General features: G+C 39.1%; 1 protein-coding gene across 5 annotated transcripts in view; it reads right to left on the bottom strand.

The window, feature by feature from the left end:
- LOC125399853 (cytochrome P450 3A11-like) overlaps positions 1 to 19297 on the bottom strand; it is a 48780-nt gene that overhangs the window by 8108 nt on the left and 21375 nt on the right. For 2 of the 5 annotated variants that reach the window (XR_015000516.2, XR_015000517.2), the window contains exons 8-13: positions 18015 to 18142; positions 17053 to 17122; positions 14920 to 15080; positions 13878 to 14104; positions 12289 to 12451; positions 4959 to 5090 (exon numbers count right to left, since the gene is read on the bottom strand). Coding sequence is in view for 3 of the 5 variants with exons in the window: in XM_048433452.3 (XP_048289409.3) it covers positions 7791 to 7886; positions 12289 to 12451; positions 13878 to 14104; positions 14920 to 15080; positions 17053 to 17122; positions 18015 to 18142 (845 nt within the window). In the remaining 2 variants the exon portion in view is untranslated. Of the gene's footprint in view, positions 1 to 4895; positions 5091 to 7331; positions 7887 to 12288; positions 12452 to 13877; positions 14105 to 14919; positions 15081 to 17052; positions 17123 to 18014; positions 18143 to 19297 lie in introns of those variants that run through there. The other 3 variants (XM_048433452.3, XM_048433454.3, XM_048433453.3) reach the window with 2 other exon arrangements.

Here is a 19297-nt window from a genome sequence, read left to right as displayed (position 1 = left end):
AGGTGCCCCTCAATAGAAGAATGGTTAAAGAAGGTGTGGAACATATATACATTAGAGTTTTACACAGCGGTAAAGAACAATGACATCTTGAATTTTGCATGCAAATGGATGGAAATATAAAACGCTTTACTGAGTGAGGTAACCCAGACCCAAAAAGAGGAATATGGTATGTACTCACTCATAAGTGGATTCTAGCCATAGTTAAAGGTCTTTGGGTCTATAATTTGTGATCCTAGAGAAGCTAGATAAGAAGGTGAACCTGAAGAAAATTTATATAATTATCCTCCTGGATAATAGAACTAGGCAAGATTGCCATGCAAAGTCGGGTGCATGGGGGGTGAGGGGGTGGAAGTAAGGGAAGATGGTTAGGGAGAGGGGAGAGGGCGAGAATTGGGGATGTCTTGGGGGAATGGGAGGGGGGCGGGAAGAAGGATGGTTATGGGAGCAGGGAAGTTTATATCTCAACTAAGAGAGCTATTTTAGGGTTTGCAAGAGACTTGATTCTTGAGGGGTTCCCAGTAAAAATTAAATAAAAATAAATAAATAAATAAATAAATAAATAAATAAATAAATAAATAAAAAGAAAAATAAAGAAAAAGAAAACGCTTTCCTAAGTCAGGTAAGCCGGACCCAAAAAGAGGAATAAGTTATGTATTCACTCATAAGTGGATTCTAGCCATAATTAAAGGTCTTTGAGCCTATTATTCGTGATCCTAGAGAAGCTAAATAAGAAGGTGAACCTGAAGAAAATTCAGGTAGTTTTCCTCCTGGAGATTGGAAATAGACAAGAGTTCCAGGTAACCAAGGGTGCATGGGGGGTTGGGAGGGTAGTTGAAAGGGGAGGAGGTTAGAGAGAAGGGAGCAGGGGAGGAATGGGAAATGCTCGGGGGACTGGGAGGGGGGGAGGGAGGAAGGATAGATATGGGTTCAGGGAAGAATATATCTCAACTATGGAAGTCAGTTTAGGGTTTACTAGAGACTTGACTGTAAATGGGATCCCAGGTCCAAGGAGAGATCCGCAGATTGTTCTCTGGACAGAGGAGAGGGTGCCTGAACTGGCCTTGGCCCATAACCATACTGATGAATATTTTCCTTATCACCATAGATCCTTCATCTGGCAATAGATGGAGATAGAGACAGGGACCCACGTTGGAACACTGGACTTAACTCCCTAGGTCCAACCGAGAAGCAGAAGGAAGAAGAACGTGAGCAGGGAGGGCAAGATCAGAGGGAACCTTCATCCGGCGATGGATGGTGATGCAGACGGAGACCCACATTGGAGCACCGGACTGAGCCCCCCAAGGTCCAAAGGAGGAGCAGAAGGAGGAAGAACATGAAAAAGGAAATCAGAACCGCAAGGGGAGCGATCACCCACTGATACAAGGCGAATGATCTAATGAGAGTTCACCAAGGCCAGTTGACTGGGACTGAAGGAGCGCTTGAACCAACCAGATTCTCTGGAGGAGGCTGGATTCTCTGAATGTGGCTGGCCCGAAGTCTTTCTAAAAAGCCATTGACAATGACTCTGGGACTTGTTTCCTCTGCATATTCAGGATTTTGGGGGATCCAGTCTGATTGGATACTCACCTTCCTGGTCCTGGAGGGAGCAGGGAGGAACTTGAACTACTCATAGGGCAGGAAACCCTGACTGCTCTTAGGGATAGAGAGGGAAGAGGAGAGGGAGTGGGGGGAGTGAGAGGGTGTTGGAAGGAGGGGCAAAAATGGAAACTTTTATATTTTAATAAACTTAAAAAAAAGGAAAAAAAAAGAAAAAATAACAACAACGACATCTTGAATTTTACATGCAAATGGATGGACATAGAAAACGCTTTACTGAGTGAGGTAACCTGGACCCAAAACGAGGAACATGGTATGTATTCACTCATAAGCGGATTCTAGCCATAATTAAAGGTCTTTGATCCTATTATTCACGATCCTAGAGAAGCTAAATAAGAAGGTGAACCTGAAGAAAATCATGTAGTTATCCTCCTGGATATTGGAAGTAGACTAGAGTGTCAGGCAACCTCGGGTGCATGGGGGTGTGAGGGGGTTGTTGGAAGGGGAGATTGTTAGAGAGAATGGAGTATTGGAGGAATGGGGAAAGCTCCGGGGATTGGGATGGGGGGAGGGAGGAAGGATGGATATGGGATCAGGGAAGTATATATCTCAACTAAGGGAGTCATTTTAGGATATACAAGAGACTTGATTATAAAGGGGATCCCAGGTCCAAGGCGATATCGCTAGATTGTTCTCTGGACAGAGGAGAGGGTGCCTGAACCGGCCTTGGCTCATAACCATACTGATGAATATTTTGGATATCACCATAGAACCTTCATCTGGCGATGGATGGAGATAGAGACAGAGACCCACATTGGAACACTGGACTTAACTCCCTAGGTCCAAATGAGAAGCAGAAGGAAAGAGAACGTGAGCAAAGAAGGCAAGACCAGAGGGAACTTTCACCCGTTGATGGATGGAGATTGAGACAGAGACCCACATTGGAGAACCGGACTGAGCCCCCAAGGTCTAAATGAGGAGCAGAAGGAGGGAGAACATGAACAAGAAAGGCAGGACCTTGAGGAGTGCGTTCACCCACTGATACAAGGGGACTGATCTAATGAGAGTTCAGCAAGGCCAGTTTGACTGGGACTGAACGAGCACGTGATCCAACCAGATTCTCTGAATGTGGCCGGATTCTCTGAATGTTGCTGGCCCTGGGTCTTTCTAAAAAGCCATTGACAATGACACTGGGACATGTTTCCTCTGCATATACTGGATTTTTGGGATCCAGTCTGTTTGGATGCTCACCTTCCTGGACCTGGAGGGAGGGGGGAGGAACTTGAACTTCCCACAGGGCAGGAAACCCTGACTGCTCTTAGGGATAAAGGAAGAGAGGGAGTGGGGGGGAGTGGGAGGGTGTTAGATACATTTGATTGGTACACCTTTTCACAATCTTTTACTCTGTGGTAGATTCTGTCTTTGGGGTTGTGGTGTATTTCTTGTAAACAACAGAATGCTGAATCCTGTTTTCATATATATTCTTTTACTTTTATCCTTTTATAGGTGAATTGAGTTCATTAATTTTAAGCAATATTAATGAACAGTGGTTGTTAACTCTGGTTATTTTTCAGTAGTAGTGTATGTGTCTTTCTCTTTTTTGGGTTATACTGGTGGGGGTTATCAGATGTCTGTGTTCTTGAGGGTGTACTTAGCTTCCTTGAGCTGTGATTTTCCTTCTAGTACTTTCTGTAAGGCTGGGTTTGTGGATACATATTGTTTAAATCTGTTTTTGTCATTGACCATTTTGTTTTCTCCTTCAATGGTTAAGGAAAACTTTGCTGAGTATAGTAGTCTGGGTTTGCATCTATGGTCTCTTAGTGTCTCCAACACACTTATCCAGGACCTTCTGGCTTTCATGGTTTCCATTTCAAATTCAGGTGTAATTTTGGTAGGTTTACCTTTGTATGTTACTTGACTGCTTTTCTTTGCAGAAGTGATTTAAATAATATAGTCACTGTGTGATTATTTCAGAGCAAAGATAGTTGGATAGCCAGGAAGGACAAGAGACCCTCCCCATTACAGAGACATCCTATTTAGGAATCATTGTTCCAAGGTTTGTATTATGTCTGGATCCAGACATTAAGTCTGATGGGTCTACATTTGCTGCAGGAGGAAGCTTCTCTAGATGATGGCTGAGCAAGACACTGATCTGCTTTGCTGGCCAGACACAAAGTAACCTAGAGTGTGAATTGATCCTTAAAGTACAAGATGAAGAGTCTAGGAAAATGATTTATAAGAGGGAGAAAAAAGTAGGATATGTCAGGAATTGTGATCAAAGAACATTATATATGTGCATGAAAATATTACTAGGTACAATGTATAATGAATACATGACAGTAAAACATGAATTGACCTAACCAGGTATGGTGGTACGTGCCTTAAATCACAAGAGTTGGGAGGCAGAAACAGGCATACCACTGTGATTTCAAGGCCATTCAAGTCTACTAAGTGAGTTCTGGGACAACCCAGGCTATTACACAGAGAAATACTGTCTCAAAACAACAACTAAAAACAAATTGCCCAAATTACTGAGAATATCTAGAAAAATGAAAGCCCAGCTTATTTGTAAAATGAGACAGAATCAAAATAAAACAGAATCTCTATAAGATGTCAGAGTGGAATAGAATATTTTGTGATGCATTCCTATTTCTCTAAATAGATGGTAGATAAAAATGATAGAGGAGGGATGGGAAGATTCTCCCACAAATCTGAGAATTATGAAACAATGATATTCTAGCCAATATGAACGTTCCTATTGCCCAAATCCTAGTTTATCTTGACCTTTTTGTTTGTTTGTTTGTTTCGAGAAATGACAGAATCCATGATTGTGATAATCCAAGAGGTGCTTAGAATTCCTTTTTGTGCCAGAAAGTACATACACCCTCAGAGACAAAGTTTGTAAGGTGGTGCATGCCTGAAATCCTGGTGATATGGAGACAAGAATAGGACCATCCCTGGAGCTTACTTATCTTGCCCCAAAAATGAGCTTCATGACACTGAGAGGCCTCCCATCTCAAAAGATAAAGTTGAAGTCCAACAAGATGACTCAGTGGGTAAAGGTGTCAGCTATCAAGACTTACAACCAGGGTTCAGTCCCCAGGACACACATGGTAGAAGGAGAGAACCAACTCCTTCAAGTTGTCTTATGACTTCTACACTGGCACCGTGGTGCATGATCATATGTGCCAACACACTGAAATGCAATTTAAAATGCTACTAATAAAGTGAAGAGCAATTGGGGAAGACACCATCACATCAACCTCTGGCCTACACACATGTGTACACACATGTGAACACATAAATATATATATACAAACATACAACACACACAATAATGATGACAGAATGAATGACTATATTTACAAGCAATAGAAAAAATCTACAAGAATTACTCTCACCTTTACTAATAAGATCGGTTTTCAACCAGCCCCAAACTCCGGTGACTATGATGGTAAAAGGGTTTAGTTTCTTGGTGTCTTCAGGAGCAGAGAGGACAATTGCACACATGCAGTCGCAAAATTTCTGGTTATCTGTACAAGATCCAAACAGTATCAATCAGTCCACTTTCCAGAGTGAATGTGCAGGGGCTCATCAATCCTAACCACATAACTGAGGAGGTCATGATATCTTATGGCTGCTAGAGAAGGAGACTAAATTTTTGCCAGGGGTGTAGTCCCAGATAGTTGCCTCTGCTCCAGTGGATGACCCCACACTATGAACATATGGGAAACACTAATTAGATTCAGTGGCTTATAAACAAAAAGAAGACATGACATTGGGAGGCAGATTTTGGGAGTGTATTCAAAAGAATTTGATCAGCGTATTAGGGGATGTACACAAACAAATTACATTATGTACATGTATGAATGTCTCAAAAAATTTTATACTTATAAAAAGTATTTTATTCCTGGTTCTTCTTGGTTCAGATTTCTATCTTACCTCTTAATATATATGAAAACATCATGTTACTAGTAGTGTTCAAAGTACTTGAAGGTGCTATATACAATACTGGAGGATAAAAGTAATTAACAGACTCATCCAGCTGTGAAACATGCAAGCTACAATAATGCTCTTCCTGAAAGATATGCCCACTGGTACAACTGTGGGAGAAATGTTATGGGAGTAATCACTCACTTTTTAATTTGGATTACAGGCCCATTCTATAAGATGGAATGCATACCCAACACTGAGATCAATGAGATCAAGAACCTGAGGCTAGATAAACCATGAGTCCTAGGAGAATACATACTACTACCAATCTATTAAATGAATATATCGATAAAAGAATTCTAATGGTGTAGTGGTATATACACTGAATAGTACATCACTCTACCCTCAACACAAGTGTCTTCTTGTAGTAGAATATATTTAACAACAAAAACTACAGCTCATCAATATGATAGGAAAGAGAGACTGTGGAATACTCAACTCTGACCAGAATGTCTATGTTATACCTCTCCCCTCAATGCTCAGGGATCCATGTGAAATACAAGGCAGAAAGTTTGTAAGAGCTAGAGGTAGTGGATGACTTCAAGGAAACAGCATTTTCCAGATACAGCATGGCAGATGCACATATGAGCTCTCAGACACTAATACATAATTCACATAAAGTGAACAAGCAAAATCCTAGCATACAGAAACTCAGCATCCTGCCCTAGCCAAGGAGATATTGTCAACTTCATACCCCTGAGAGAGGGAAAATCAATGGGGAGACACTGAGTATGTCAGCTGCAATCCAGGGCAGGCATCACACTCAGGAATACTATCCAACATGAACTGGACTCCATGGCTTGGTTTAGTTTGAAATAGTTGGAGAGAATATAAATTTGGGTGGGAAGGAAGATAGAGGAAGATCTGGTAGGAGAGTAGGAAATTAATTATTATAATCCAAATATGAAGTTCTCATCAAACATAAAAATGGATTTTAAATAAGTTGTTAGAGGAAGGATGCTGAGATATCCCTGGGAAGGAAAAATAGAAGAAATTTTGTGAGTGGACTGAGGGCAGGTGCTTATATTTGTGGAAACATGAGTGGTCAGGTTGCAGGGCAAAGAGAATGAGAGTACTAATAGATAACATTGGAAAGTGGGGGCATTTCAGAGTCTGGTAAAAGTCTGATGCAAGGTAATCTCCTAGAAATCTGTAACGATGACCGAAGTCAAGACCCCTAGCAATAGCTGATACTTAGCCTGAACTGGTCATCATCTATGACCAGCCTATTCCTATCCCAGTTGTCATCAGAGTGGCTTCATCCAACCACTGATGGAAACAGACCCAGACTCACAAACAAACATTAGGTGGAGTTCAGCGAATCCTCCATAAAAGGAAGTGAAAGAATTGTAGAAGCCAGAGGAGTCAAGAACACCACAATAAGACTCACAGAATCAGCTAATTTGGCCTCATAGGAACACACAGACTGAACTGACAACCAGGGAGCCCACATGGGACTGACCTAGGCAGTCTGCATGTATGTTAGAGCTGTGTAATTTGGTCCTCTTGTGGAACTCTTAACATCAGGAGCAGGGGCTGTCTCTGATTCTTCTACAGACTTTTGGAACTCTACTCCTCATTCAGCCCAGTCCTATAACATGGGAGGTGCTTAGTCTTACTACAACTTCATAGTCTTTGGTTTATTCACTTCTCATGGGAGACGTGACCTTTCCAAAACAGAAATGGAGGAAGAGTGCATGGGGAAATGGGAACAGGTCAGGGTGGTAGGGAAAAGGAATGGGAGGAGAGGATGGGAGAAAAAACTAGCTGGGATGCAAATAAACAGGCAAATGTATTTATTTTTTAAAAGAGATGTTTACATTTTCAGTGTAACGTTTATTGTAGAATATTGCAACTAAGCATCTGATCCAATTTTATACTAAGAAATGTCACAATGCTTCACATTTTCATAAAAACTCATTATTGATCAATTTACAGAGGCTAGGTTGCTCTTAAAAAAGGTCAAAAGAACTGATGGAGTGAACCAAATGTGAATTGAGGTGGTCCTATGAAGACAACAAAAGATAAATTTCTCATTCTATCACTGACTTAGTCATTTTGTTTATACTGAGTTTTGATACTTAAAAAGTTCAATGGGTGTCTGAAACCTCATAATGATCCCTCAAGGCCACTAAACTAAACCCTATCTTCTCAGGGGTTTTATTCATGAAGTAAACCAAAGTTTGCAACGTTCTTAGGCATCACATTCTTGAGGAACACATCAAGTCTTTGATGGAAAATCATGCTCCAGTTGTGATTGTATCACGTGGCACAACCTTTAGAACAATGGGTTTTTCTGGTAGAATCAGATATTCTCGGCTTAATTTCATAGGGATCTGCAATAGTGTAAAATAAATTTAAAAAATTAATGAGTAAACTAACAGCAATCCCAGAAGAAATGCTTAAAAATTTCAAGATGATAATTCTTTGCAGAAATATAAAAGCTACATTTAACATCAAATATTTTAACTTCCTTATTCTCCAATCTGCCCCAATGAGATGGTGAGAGTATATATGTAAACCATGCATTGGGTAAAATGTTGATTGAGAATCTACTGTATATAGGACCTGAGATGAAGTCATGTTGGTTTATGTTATTTCTGTTCTGTGTTGATTTAGAGTAAAACAGACAAGGTTAACATTTTTGAACCACATTCTTAGCTATTATGTGATAATATTTTTCTAAGTCCTGAGAAGTTATTTTTGATTTGTTGAAACTTGGTACTCTGAGCAGATACATTTCAAATATGTGAGCAGTCCTCACTTCCTATATATGTCACCCCTACAACTGAGTCTATTCAGGAAAAGACTTTGATAGGAGAGATACTTGTTTGCTTTTCTAACTTCTACTCTTGTCATGTGATGATGGGTTGGTTGAACTGAGTCCTTAAGTGTTTTAAATGCTGCTTTAGCCTCATGCTATTCCGAGATGGTGGGGGAATGCCTCAAACAGAGTATATTCTGATCCCAGGACAAGGAATGAGAGAAAAGTTCTCATGAAGATATAGAAGTGTCAAATTTAAAATGAATAGACCTCCTCGGTGAATTTTCCAATGTCAAGTGTGTTGTGGGCTCTCAAAACTAGTCTGTGCTTTGTCTGTCTAAATCCCTGTACATGCTTATAGTTTAAATGCTTTAGTGAGAAAGTAGAAAAATAAGTGAGGATGTATGGGAATAAAACTACATAACTGCCTTAAATCATAAATCACAAAAGCATTTTTATTGCTCTATTTATCCATGAATAAAATTAATTGACAAAGAGAAGACAAATCCTAATACACAAGTTCTGTAAATATTAGCTATCCCTTTGCATGAACAGGAACAAGTTTTTCAGAAAATTATAAACAATTTGTCCAAATGTTCAATTATATTCCTTTAAACTTTTAAGTAGTATTCATGTGTCTTGCATAAAAGTATTAAAAACAGATGTTTATAAAAATATACATACTAAGCAGGGTGGTGGTGGCACACACATTTAAGCATATCACTCAGGAGGCAGAGGCAAGCGGAACTCTATAAGTTCAAGGCCAGTCTGGTCTACAAGAGCTAGTTCCAGGACAGGCTCTAAAGCTACAGAGAAACCCTGTCTTGAAGAAAATAACAAAAAAATGTACACTAATGGTATCTGTTAATGATTTATTTGACTTAAAGTTTTCCTGAAAAAAATTATTATAATTGTTAACCATACTTTAAACCATTTACTGGAGATTTTCAATGCACAAACTCTCCTAAAAGAACAAATTGTAGTTTCTAGAAGAAATAAGATGAGGTGACTATTAGATCAGAGAAATTATATTCTTCAATACAGAGAGAAAAAAGAGCCACATTAAAACTGGTGGCTTTAATGATGAAGCATTAGTAGATGTTATAAAAAATGCCTTCAGGAACAAAAGTAGATCATATAATAAATGAGGAAAGAAACTTAAGAAGAAGAATATTCATTTGAGGAATGAACAAGAACTTAAGGTAGCAAAGCAGATAAAAATGAGAAAAGATACATGATCTATGGAAATATGGCAACTACCTGTTTTCTGGAGCAAGAACTCCAGAGAAGTGAGGCAGAACTGTTAAGATGTCCATTAAAGTTGGAGTTCAACATAACCAGCAACTTTGGAAAGATTCGTTTATTTTTATTTCATGTATGGGAATGTTTTGTTTGCACATAGGCATGTATACTACGTGTGTGCAGGATAAACAGAAGTTTAAGAAGCACACCCAAGCCCTTGTAACTGTGCTTGAAAACGGTTGTGAGGCACCATGTAGGGGAAGGGAACTGAAACCAGGTCCTATTCAAGAGCACCGAGTGTTCATAAATGCTGAGTCATCTTTTGAGCCCTGGCAATTATGCTTTAAAATAATGATTCTCAACTTGGTCTCACATGCTGAGTCAGCAATGAGCTTTTAAAGTCAAACTGTGGGTGAATTATTTTTGGATTTAAGAAATAGCCAGGCATCATTGTAGTATGAGGCCTGGCTTGTTGGGGTTTTTGTCCCTCCCAGTACCCCAACAGCCGGCAAGCAACAAAGAAAATCACACACAAGACTCCATAAGGTTATAAACTGATTGGCTCATTAGGTCAGGCTTCTTGTTAACTCTTATAACTTATATTAACCCATTATTCTCATCTATGTTAGCCATAATGGCTCCGTACCTTTTTCTGTTGGGCAAGTTACATGCTGCCTCTTTGGTGGTCTGTACAGGAATGGCTGAGAGAGAGCTTCTGCTTCCAGAATACTCCCAGTCTCTTTGCTCCACCCCTACTTCCTGTCTGGCTTTCCCGCCTATACTGCCTGCCTAGCCAATCATCGTTTTATTAAAATATGATTGACAGAATACAGATAATTCTCCCGCACCATTTCCCTCTCTTTTTTTTTAAACAAAGGAAAATACTCATAATCCATTTGTTGGGAATGTGGGCATAGTATTTTAGGCTACATTTTGTTGGTTGGGGGCGCTGATAGTCTTAAGGGGACCTAAAGAAAATTTAGAGTTATAATCAAGTCATAACTGGAGTATCCTGTGAGTTTTGATCATCTCAGGCAGCAGTCTTGAACCTGTTTTGGATGAAGAACTCAGACATCTGGGCCATCTGTTTCTGTCAGAGATTTTTTAGGTGGCCTCCCTTGGTCAAAGGTGATTATTCTTAACTCTGAATAAATCTAAAGTCTCTCATTTTTTGTGGAAACAAAAGCAAAATCTCTTTTTCAAAGTAACATACCTTTTGACTTCAGTTTTGAAGCCAAGGTATTTTCAAAATTCCTATCTTGGGTTAGTTTAGCAGCATTTATAAACAAAAGTCTTTTAGCAGTTGTTGCTCCTTCCTCAGCAATCAAACAATTTAAAGAGAGCATAATAGCATACAGTATGAAGATTCTCTGTGCATTTTTCATCTTTATGTGGCTTTATTTTAACCTCTATTTCTTTTATTTTTACTTTTACTTTTTGAGACAGGATCTTTGTATATCTTTGTCCTGGAATAACACTGTAGACCAGGCTGTCTTTGAACTCACAGAGATCCTCCTGTCTCTGCCTCCCCAGTGCTGGGATTAAAGGTGTATGCTACCACACCTTGAACTCACAGAGATCTGTCTCTGCCTCCCAGGCATTGGGATTAAAGGCGTGTACTACCACACCTTGAGGTCACAGAGGTCAATCTACCTCTACCCCTTGAAGTCACAGAGGCCAATATGCCTCTGGATCCCAGGCATTGGGATTAAAGGTGTGTACCACCACACCCACCTACTCTCTTTCAACAAAACCAGCAACTTTGGAAAGATTCGTTTATTTTTATTTCATGTATGGGAATGTTTAGTTTGCACATAGGCATGTATACTACGTGTGTGCAGGATCAACAGAAGTTAAAGAAGCACACCCAAGCCCTTGTAACTGTGCTTGAAAACGGTTGTGAGGCACCATGTAGGGGAAGGGAACTGAAACCAGGTCCTATTCAAGAGCACCGAGTGTTCATAAATGCTGAGTCATCTTTTGAGCCCTGGCAATTGTGCTTTAAAATAATGATTCTCAACTTGGTCTCACATGCTGAGTCAGCAATGAGCTTTTAAAGTCAAACTGTGGGTGAATTATTTTTGGATTTAAGAAATAGCCAGGCATCATGAGTTTCACTTTTGTCTTTGAGACCAGGTGTCATGTAACGCACACAGGCTTCAAATTCACTAAGTGGTCAAGAATTACTTGGACTTCTGATCTTCTTGCCTCTACCTCCTGAGTTCAAGGATTACAGGAATGCACCACCACAGCTACCTCATGCAGCACTGTGCATGGGAACCAGGGCTTTGTGAATGCTAGGGAAGAACTTTACCAACTGAGAAACATCTCAGACTCCATAAATGAGTTGTAAAGCTCCTCGGTGATTCTAATGAAGCCAGGAAATGACAAGACTGTAAGAGGAGAGCTTCTTTTAGCTATGAAGTAGAGACCACCGCCCAACAAACATGAAGTCATGATCACTGCACCTCTGGCTAGCACATGATATACACTAACTTCAGTTAACATGACTGGAACTTCAAACAGAATGCATATAATCTTTTCATATCAACCTGCTAACTCATCAGAATGCTACAGTTATACTCTATATTGACACAGAACCAAAGGCCCCTGGGTACAAATAATTCATTTCCTCATAAAACAAATTAGTAAAACTCAAAGAAGAGTATTACTTTTTCTCCACAGAACCTTCAATTGAAAACATTATTTTTTGAGGTAGTATTTTTCCTCACCTGTGTTTCCTTACAGGGCTGGAAGGAGAAGTTCTGCAGGACTTTTGTAAGAGCAAGTTTCATGTTCATGAGAGCAAACCTCGTGCCAATGCAGTTCCTGGGTCCATTTCCAAAGGGCAGGTATACATGAGGATTGATGCTGCCCTTGTTTTCCTTGCTGAACCTGGAGACACACAGTAATGACAAGTTAGCAAATGACAGAAGCATAACAGCTACATACAAGAATTTGCCTTTAGACAACTGAACAGTAACATACAGATGAGAATTGTACACAAAATGTCTTTTCCAAACCCCTTGTCCTATAGACTTTCCATATGGTAGAGAAAACAAATGCTGTCAGAGACAAAATGCATGCTATGTGCCCACTAGTGTAATAATGTTGTTATGGATTATAGGTAATTAACCACCACCTGATTGGATTGGAGTTCCAATTTATAGGGGGGAATTAATGCCTGATACTATAAATCTGTTCAAACTCTTCTGTGCAGGGTGGTCATAAGCTCGATGAGAGAATGTACTACTGTTGTTTTGCTAAGTGGATATGGTATCAAACTGTCTTCTGAATATTCATGTTTATACACAAAAATTAGTGCTGCTATTAGTCTTGGTCTGTGAAGCTTCTGATTGCAGTTGGAAACAGTTAGCACAGAGACTCATAACTGGTCAAAATGCTGACAAAGAGTGATGGAGTGCTCGGCACTTAATGGACATCTGTATCATCCCCTCCAAAGCTCATGGAACATCTCAGAAGCTCAAGGAACATCTTAGAAAACATCTCAGACGACAGAGCAGAATGACATAAGAGCCAGGGAATGAAAGGGGTGTTGTGAAACACTATCTTCGGGACCTGACACAGCCATTGAACTCATGAACTCCCAGCAGCTGTGGTTGCCTACACAAGTCTAGACCATCCTGATACATTCCATCAAGGATGAGGGAGGGAGTTCCAGAAATTTCACCTTAGTAAGCAATTTTGTACGATGAATAGTTGCCAGGAGAAGGGAATTTTCTCTTCAATGGTGTACTCTTGGTGATTTGTCCATACTCCAGTAAATAACTTCTATATCTATACTTATGCAATCAACTCTAACTAAACTCATGAGTCACTAGAAATAAAGAGCTCATGAAAATAGAAGGAAGCCTTGAATAGAACAAGTAGAAATTCAACAAGTGAGGGAGGGAGATAAAACAGAGTAATGTCAGATAGAAATGTCCAAAATACATAATATATGCATGTAATTGTTCATGAATTAAAAAAAGAGAAAAACAAAATACATCTTTAAATCTGAAAGTTCATTCAGCATAATGCTGGGTTCCATGCCTGAAAAGCACATGTCAGTCAGACTGATGGAAAATGGGTTCCTGTCTCACAATTCAGGTTATTTGCTACTTGAGGAACAAGGAAAAAACATTCTGTATTCAAATTCTCACATTTTTCTTGTCTCTCTTCCTCTCTCCTTTTTTCTCATTTTACTGCAAAATGCAAATGGGTGCAAAATCACATTTAGATCATCTTCCCATAACAGACACCATAGCATATACAGGCCATCATAGATCAGAGTTAGTTCCCATTCCTATGATCCTGGTACCTTTCAGGGCGCAATTCTGTAGGCTCTGGCCAGTACTGTGGGTCATGGTGAAGAGCATAAACTGGTATAACCACTACAGACCCTTTGGGAACAAGCACACCATCAATTTCCACATCCTGTTTACAGAATCTGTCAAGTCTCATGCCAACTGGGTATAATCTGAGGACTTCATTCAGCACCATGTCAAGGTACTCTATCTCCATCACTTTATCATAGTTGGGAGGTTCCTGTGAAGAAAGAAAAAGATTTGTGCTGAGATTTTACATTAACATTCAATAGGTCTGCATTGTATTTCTGTGTTCTCAGTAGTTCCAAAGCTGAGTTCAGCATTTAAAAAGGCCTAGGCACTTACAATCTATTTTAAATGGATTTTTAATTGTTTTATTTGATGTGAGGAGGTGTTTTGTGTACATGTGTGTAAATGAACCCTATGAATGTAGTGCCCACAAAAGTCCAAAGAGGGTATCAGATCTTTTGTGACTGGCATTACAGGCAGTTGAGAGCTGCCACGTAGGTGCTGGGAATCAAACCTGGATCTTCTTAAAGAGCAGTCATTGAAACACCTATCCAGTCTCTTACATAGTGATTAGAATAACTACCTATCACTTCAGGCTAGAAAGATGTCTCAATTATTAAAGTGTCTGTTATGCAAGCCCAAGGACCTGAGTTTTGACACGTGCCATGCATAAAGCCAGACACAGTGGCACATATCTATAATCCTGTGAGTGGGGGACGAGCAGAGTATGTACGTTGACAAGATAGCATAGAAAAATTGAAAAGCTCCAGGTTCAGTGAGAATGTGTGACAAAAAGCAGGTGAAGAAAGAGTGATTAAGAATAATACCAATTGTAGACATATGACCTCCATACACGTGAAAACACACACACACACACACATGCACACATACAAAGACACTCACTCTCACTGTTTCTCTCTCTCTCTCTCTCTCTCTTTCCCTCTCACACGCACATGCACACATGCTCCATTGCACGAGATGAGAAGTTGTCTTTTTTCTCTTCTACTCCAAGTATCATCCATTCACCTTATTGGGCAGAGCCATATCGATCTCTTCTTGCAGTTTCTTCTGGATATCAGGGTGAGTGGCCAGTGAATGCAGGGCAAAGGCAAGTGTGCTGCTGGTGGTTTCATAACTAGCAAAAATTAAAATAATTGACTGGGCCACGATCTCCATGTCAGTCAGAGCTGAAAGGAAGAAAATAGTTCAGGAAAGTCAGGTCAGGGTGGACAAACACAAAAGAGATAAGGAGAAAATAAATTGAGGCTCCTGTTTCCCTAAAGATAAATATGGAGAAGCCATTCATTCTGTCATTTTGGGACTGTTATCAATCTGACATCCATGTGACACAGTCAGAGAAGGGGAAGATTGCTTCAGCCAGATGTCCCATTGTTTATGCTCTGTTCCTCATCATAATTAGGTAACTACAAGACACATTATTTATCCTATATTTAAGATTTATTTTTATTTTTTATTTATGTGTATTTGTGAGTGTAGGGGTGTTACATGGAGAGAAGTGCTCTTGGAGTCCAGAAGCAGGCATCTGATTCACTGGAAATGGATTTTAGAAACTTGTGAGTTTTCAGGAATAGGTATTGGGAACTGAACTAAACTTAACTGAGCTTAAGTTTTTTATGTGTGTGTGCAGATACATGTATACAAGTTCCCACGGAGAGCAGAAGATGAATTGGAGCACACAGAGCTTGAGATACAGGCAGTTGTAAACCTTTTGCCATGAGTGATATGATTCTGTTCTTGGTAATTTCTTTCAACCAGTTAGTGTAAGTACTTGCTACTAAGTTAAAATTGGACTATAAGCCACAATAAGGGAGTATTTTTAAATTAACATCTTTTTTAGCTATAAAAAATGAAACATAATGGTCGAGGTGAAGGTGGAGAGCTAGCCTGGCAAGTATGAAGCCATGTGCTCCATCTCCAGCACTGTATAAACTAGGCATGGTAGTATAGAAGTTAAAAGGACATTCTCAAGCACACCATGACTGTGATGTCAGCCAGGGCTACATAAAACCTGGTCTCAAAAGGAAAAGGAGATACAGAAAAATTTGGAGTTAGCTGAACACATTAAAGGGTTTCAAGTGCACAGTCTGGAGAAAATTTAAACATGAAACCCACGATGACTTTAGAAAACAAACTTGGGATCCTAGAAGATCATATTGCTATATATAAGTGATTGTGTGCGCTAGAAATACGAAGATATGCAAGAACGGAAGATTCCCTTTATATTAGCTACTGATGCACACATGTAGAATTAAAAACGGAATTGGGATACCATCATTTTGCAACCATGACAGTAATAATGGTTTTAAATTAAAACGTAAACCTAGAAGGGAGGCTAGAGTGATGGTTCAGTGGGTAAGAGAACCTGCTGGACAAGCATGAGGACCTGAGTTTGAATCCTCAATGCTCATGTAAAAAGACAAGTGTGGTAACACACTCAAATCCATGGATCTCTGGGACCAGTTGACTGCCAGACTAGCTCCAGGTTTAATAAGAGACTCTGTCTGGAGGAAATAAGGCAGAGAGTGATTGAGCAAAACACTTGTTGCCTTCTTCTGATACCCATTCACACACTTATTGGTATGCACATGTGCACATACAAATACACACACATACATATCCCACCTGAAAAGGTTAAATTCTATAATTGCTTTTAAGTGTGTAAAATAATGAAGAGAAGCAATGGGTTTGTACAAAGAAGGTTTCCCCAGATATCACTTATCCAACACACAAAGAAAATTAAATCTTCACTATAGATTAGGATAAAGTACTTGTACACCAGTAACTCCCAGAAAGCATCAGCACTATTTGGGTACATGTCTCCTGACTGGATGTAGACTCGGTTATCTAGGCAGAGTTCCTAGTGAGTTCCTACTCTGTCTTACAGGGAAAGACAAAAACATCACCTGTGCAGACCTAAGTAACACAGAGAGACCAATGAAGACTCCCATCATGACTACCCTTCATGTTTGATATAAACTTGTGAGCATGTGCTTCTAGAAAATTCCATGTAGATAATAGCCACATCCTTTCAGTAACCTGAAAGAGGTATTCTTCTGATAAAAAAAAAACCTTCCCATACATTTTTGAGTGACCTGCTCCGTCCCTGAGAGTCTCCTAGACCAGGGAGTAATTGATTACCTTTATGAGACTCGTTGTCTTTGGAATTATTTTGTGTGTCAATCATCAGCTGAAAAACATCCACTCGGTGCTGGAAGCAAAAGAGAAGTTGCAAAAATAGAAGGTCAATGGTGATGTCAGAAGTCAGAGTTGAATCTGGAGTGGAGAAACTTAACTTCCTTCCTGTAAATGTAGCTCCTTTAAATTCACGAATGCAGCTGGGTTGCTTGAATCATCACAGAACAAAAGCACCAGTGGCTAAACAAGTAAGCAATCCAACTGATACATCAACCACTCTTATAATAAATTACAAAGAATACAATTTTAAACAATAACTTTTATTTTTTGAAATCAACGTTTTTTAAGGAAATGAAAATAGTATTCCCCTTTTAATTATTTTTGTCTATTCTTAGGGAATTTTATAGATCTATATAATAAAATATAGCCATATCTACCCCCATCATTTCTTCCATTCAGTTCCTATTATACCCTTATATTGTTTATCCATGCAAAATCATAAAATATTCTTTTTATAACCCAATGAGTCCAACTGGTGCTGTCAATATGTGATTAACTGTATGGGAAACCTACTACTAGTAACACCCACCCTCTGCAGTCATCAAAAGCCAATAGTTTCTCACATAGAGATGGGGCTTGAAAAGATCCTCTCTCATCTAAGGTGAAGATTTGACGATGTTGATCTTACACAGGTCTCATACTTTGACATATTTTTAATTTCAATCCTCAGGCAGGGCACTCTTGTTTTCATTCCTATTGCTAAAGGTTAATTTATAGATTATTCTCAATCAATTTTCAAAACTTCATTTTTCCTCCTCCAGAAACATAATTGCTCTTTTTATCTCTCTAAATTTGGTCTTCTCTGTCTACCTTTAGTGATAGATGAAGAAAAACACATAACTCATATGTTCACAGTTCAACCCATTATCAAAACCTGTACATCTCATGAGACAACCACGTTTTACCTTCTGGTTAGAAGCAAGGCGATTTTCTTTCATTCTTTCCACAAATTTTTTGAAAAATTCTATTGATTTTTTTGGAAACATGGAGACATTTAACATCTCATAGATTTGGATAAGGGATGGACAGAGAACTGGAAAGGAAAGATAAAGAATTAGTTTTAGTGGAAATGAAAGTTTCAGTTAGAGAAATCATGAAGCAACCCAAAGAATAAGTCACCAGTGTATCAAGCAACCACTCTCTCTGAGACCTTTCTCACACTGGGTCACTACCATAATGATCTTTCTGTACTCTGGAGTAGCCATAGGAAAAAATATAACTCTTGGTTTAAACTCTGCATCTGAAGATTCTGTGGATCCAAAATACAGACAGGGACCAGTGACATGGTTCAACAGCTAAAGAGTCATGCAAAAAAAAAAAAAAACCAGGCAACTTGAATTTGATCCCTGCATCCCATGATATGGAAGGAGAGAACCAACCAACTACTGTAAGTTGTCCTCTGATCTCTACATTTCACACAAACACCAAGGCAGTCATAAACACTCACACACAGAGATGGGGGGTTGCAGAATATTTGTTTACATTGCATGAAGCTATGTCATTATGATTGGATTAATAATAAACTAAATGGCATAGTTAGGCAGAAGTAAATAGGCATGATTTCTTGAGAAAGAGAAGAACTCTAAGAAAAAGTAAGGCAGAGAGATGCAAGGGAAATACTGAAGAAGGCAGATGTACAATATGGAAAAGAGGTAACAATGCCACAAGACAGAACACAGATTAAAAGAAACAGGCTAATTTAAGTTGTAAAAGATAGTTGGGGAAAATCTAAGCTAAAGCCAAATTTTCATAATTAATACTAAGTTTCCACGTCATTATTTGTGAGGTGGCAGGTCAAAGAAAAGTTTTACTACATACATGCAAATACACACACACTCACATACACACAAATGAGTAAATCAATTTAATGTTATCTAATAAATAAGTAATAAAGAAAGAGTAGCCCAGATATAATTTGTTTCTCGACTGACATGATATAGTTTTGTTTAAACTAGCATCAGAAAGAATCTAAGGAAAGTCAGAGGTATGTACAAATTAATCAATACACTCTTAATAACTAAGAATGCCAAAGAACTCCAGGAGGTGATTGGAAAATTTCTTGAGATACGGTTTCATTATAGAGTACATGCCTAGCATGCAAGAGATTCTAGGATCTCCTCCACATAGCAAAGGAACTGAAAATGTCTTGAAAGTTTATGAAATGAAGATACACCAAGATTAGCAGAGA

This window comes from Myodes glareolus, chromosome 2 (genome assembly GCF_982192425.1).
Source record: "Myodes glareolus chromosome 2, mMyoGla1.1, whole genome shotgun sequence".
Taxonomy (NCBI): Eukaryota; Metazoa; Chordata; class Mammalia; order Rodentia; family Cricetidae; genus Myodes; species Myodes glareolus.
Note: the sequence above shows the minus strand (reverse complement) of the source record. Positions and strands in the feature narration are given on the sequence as shown.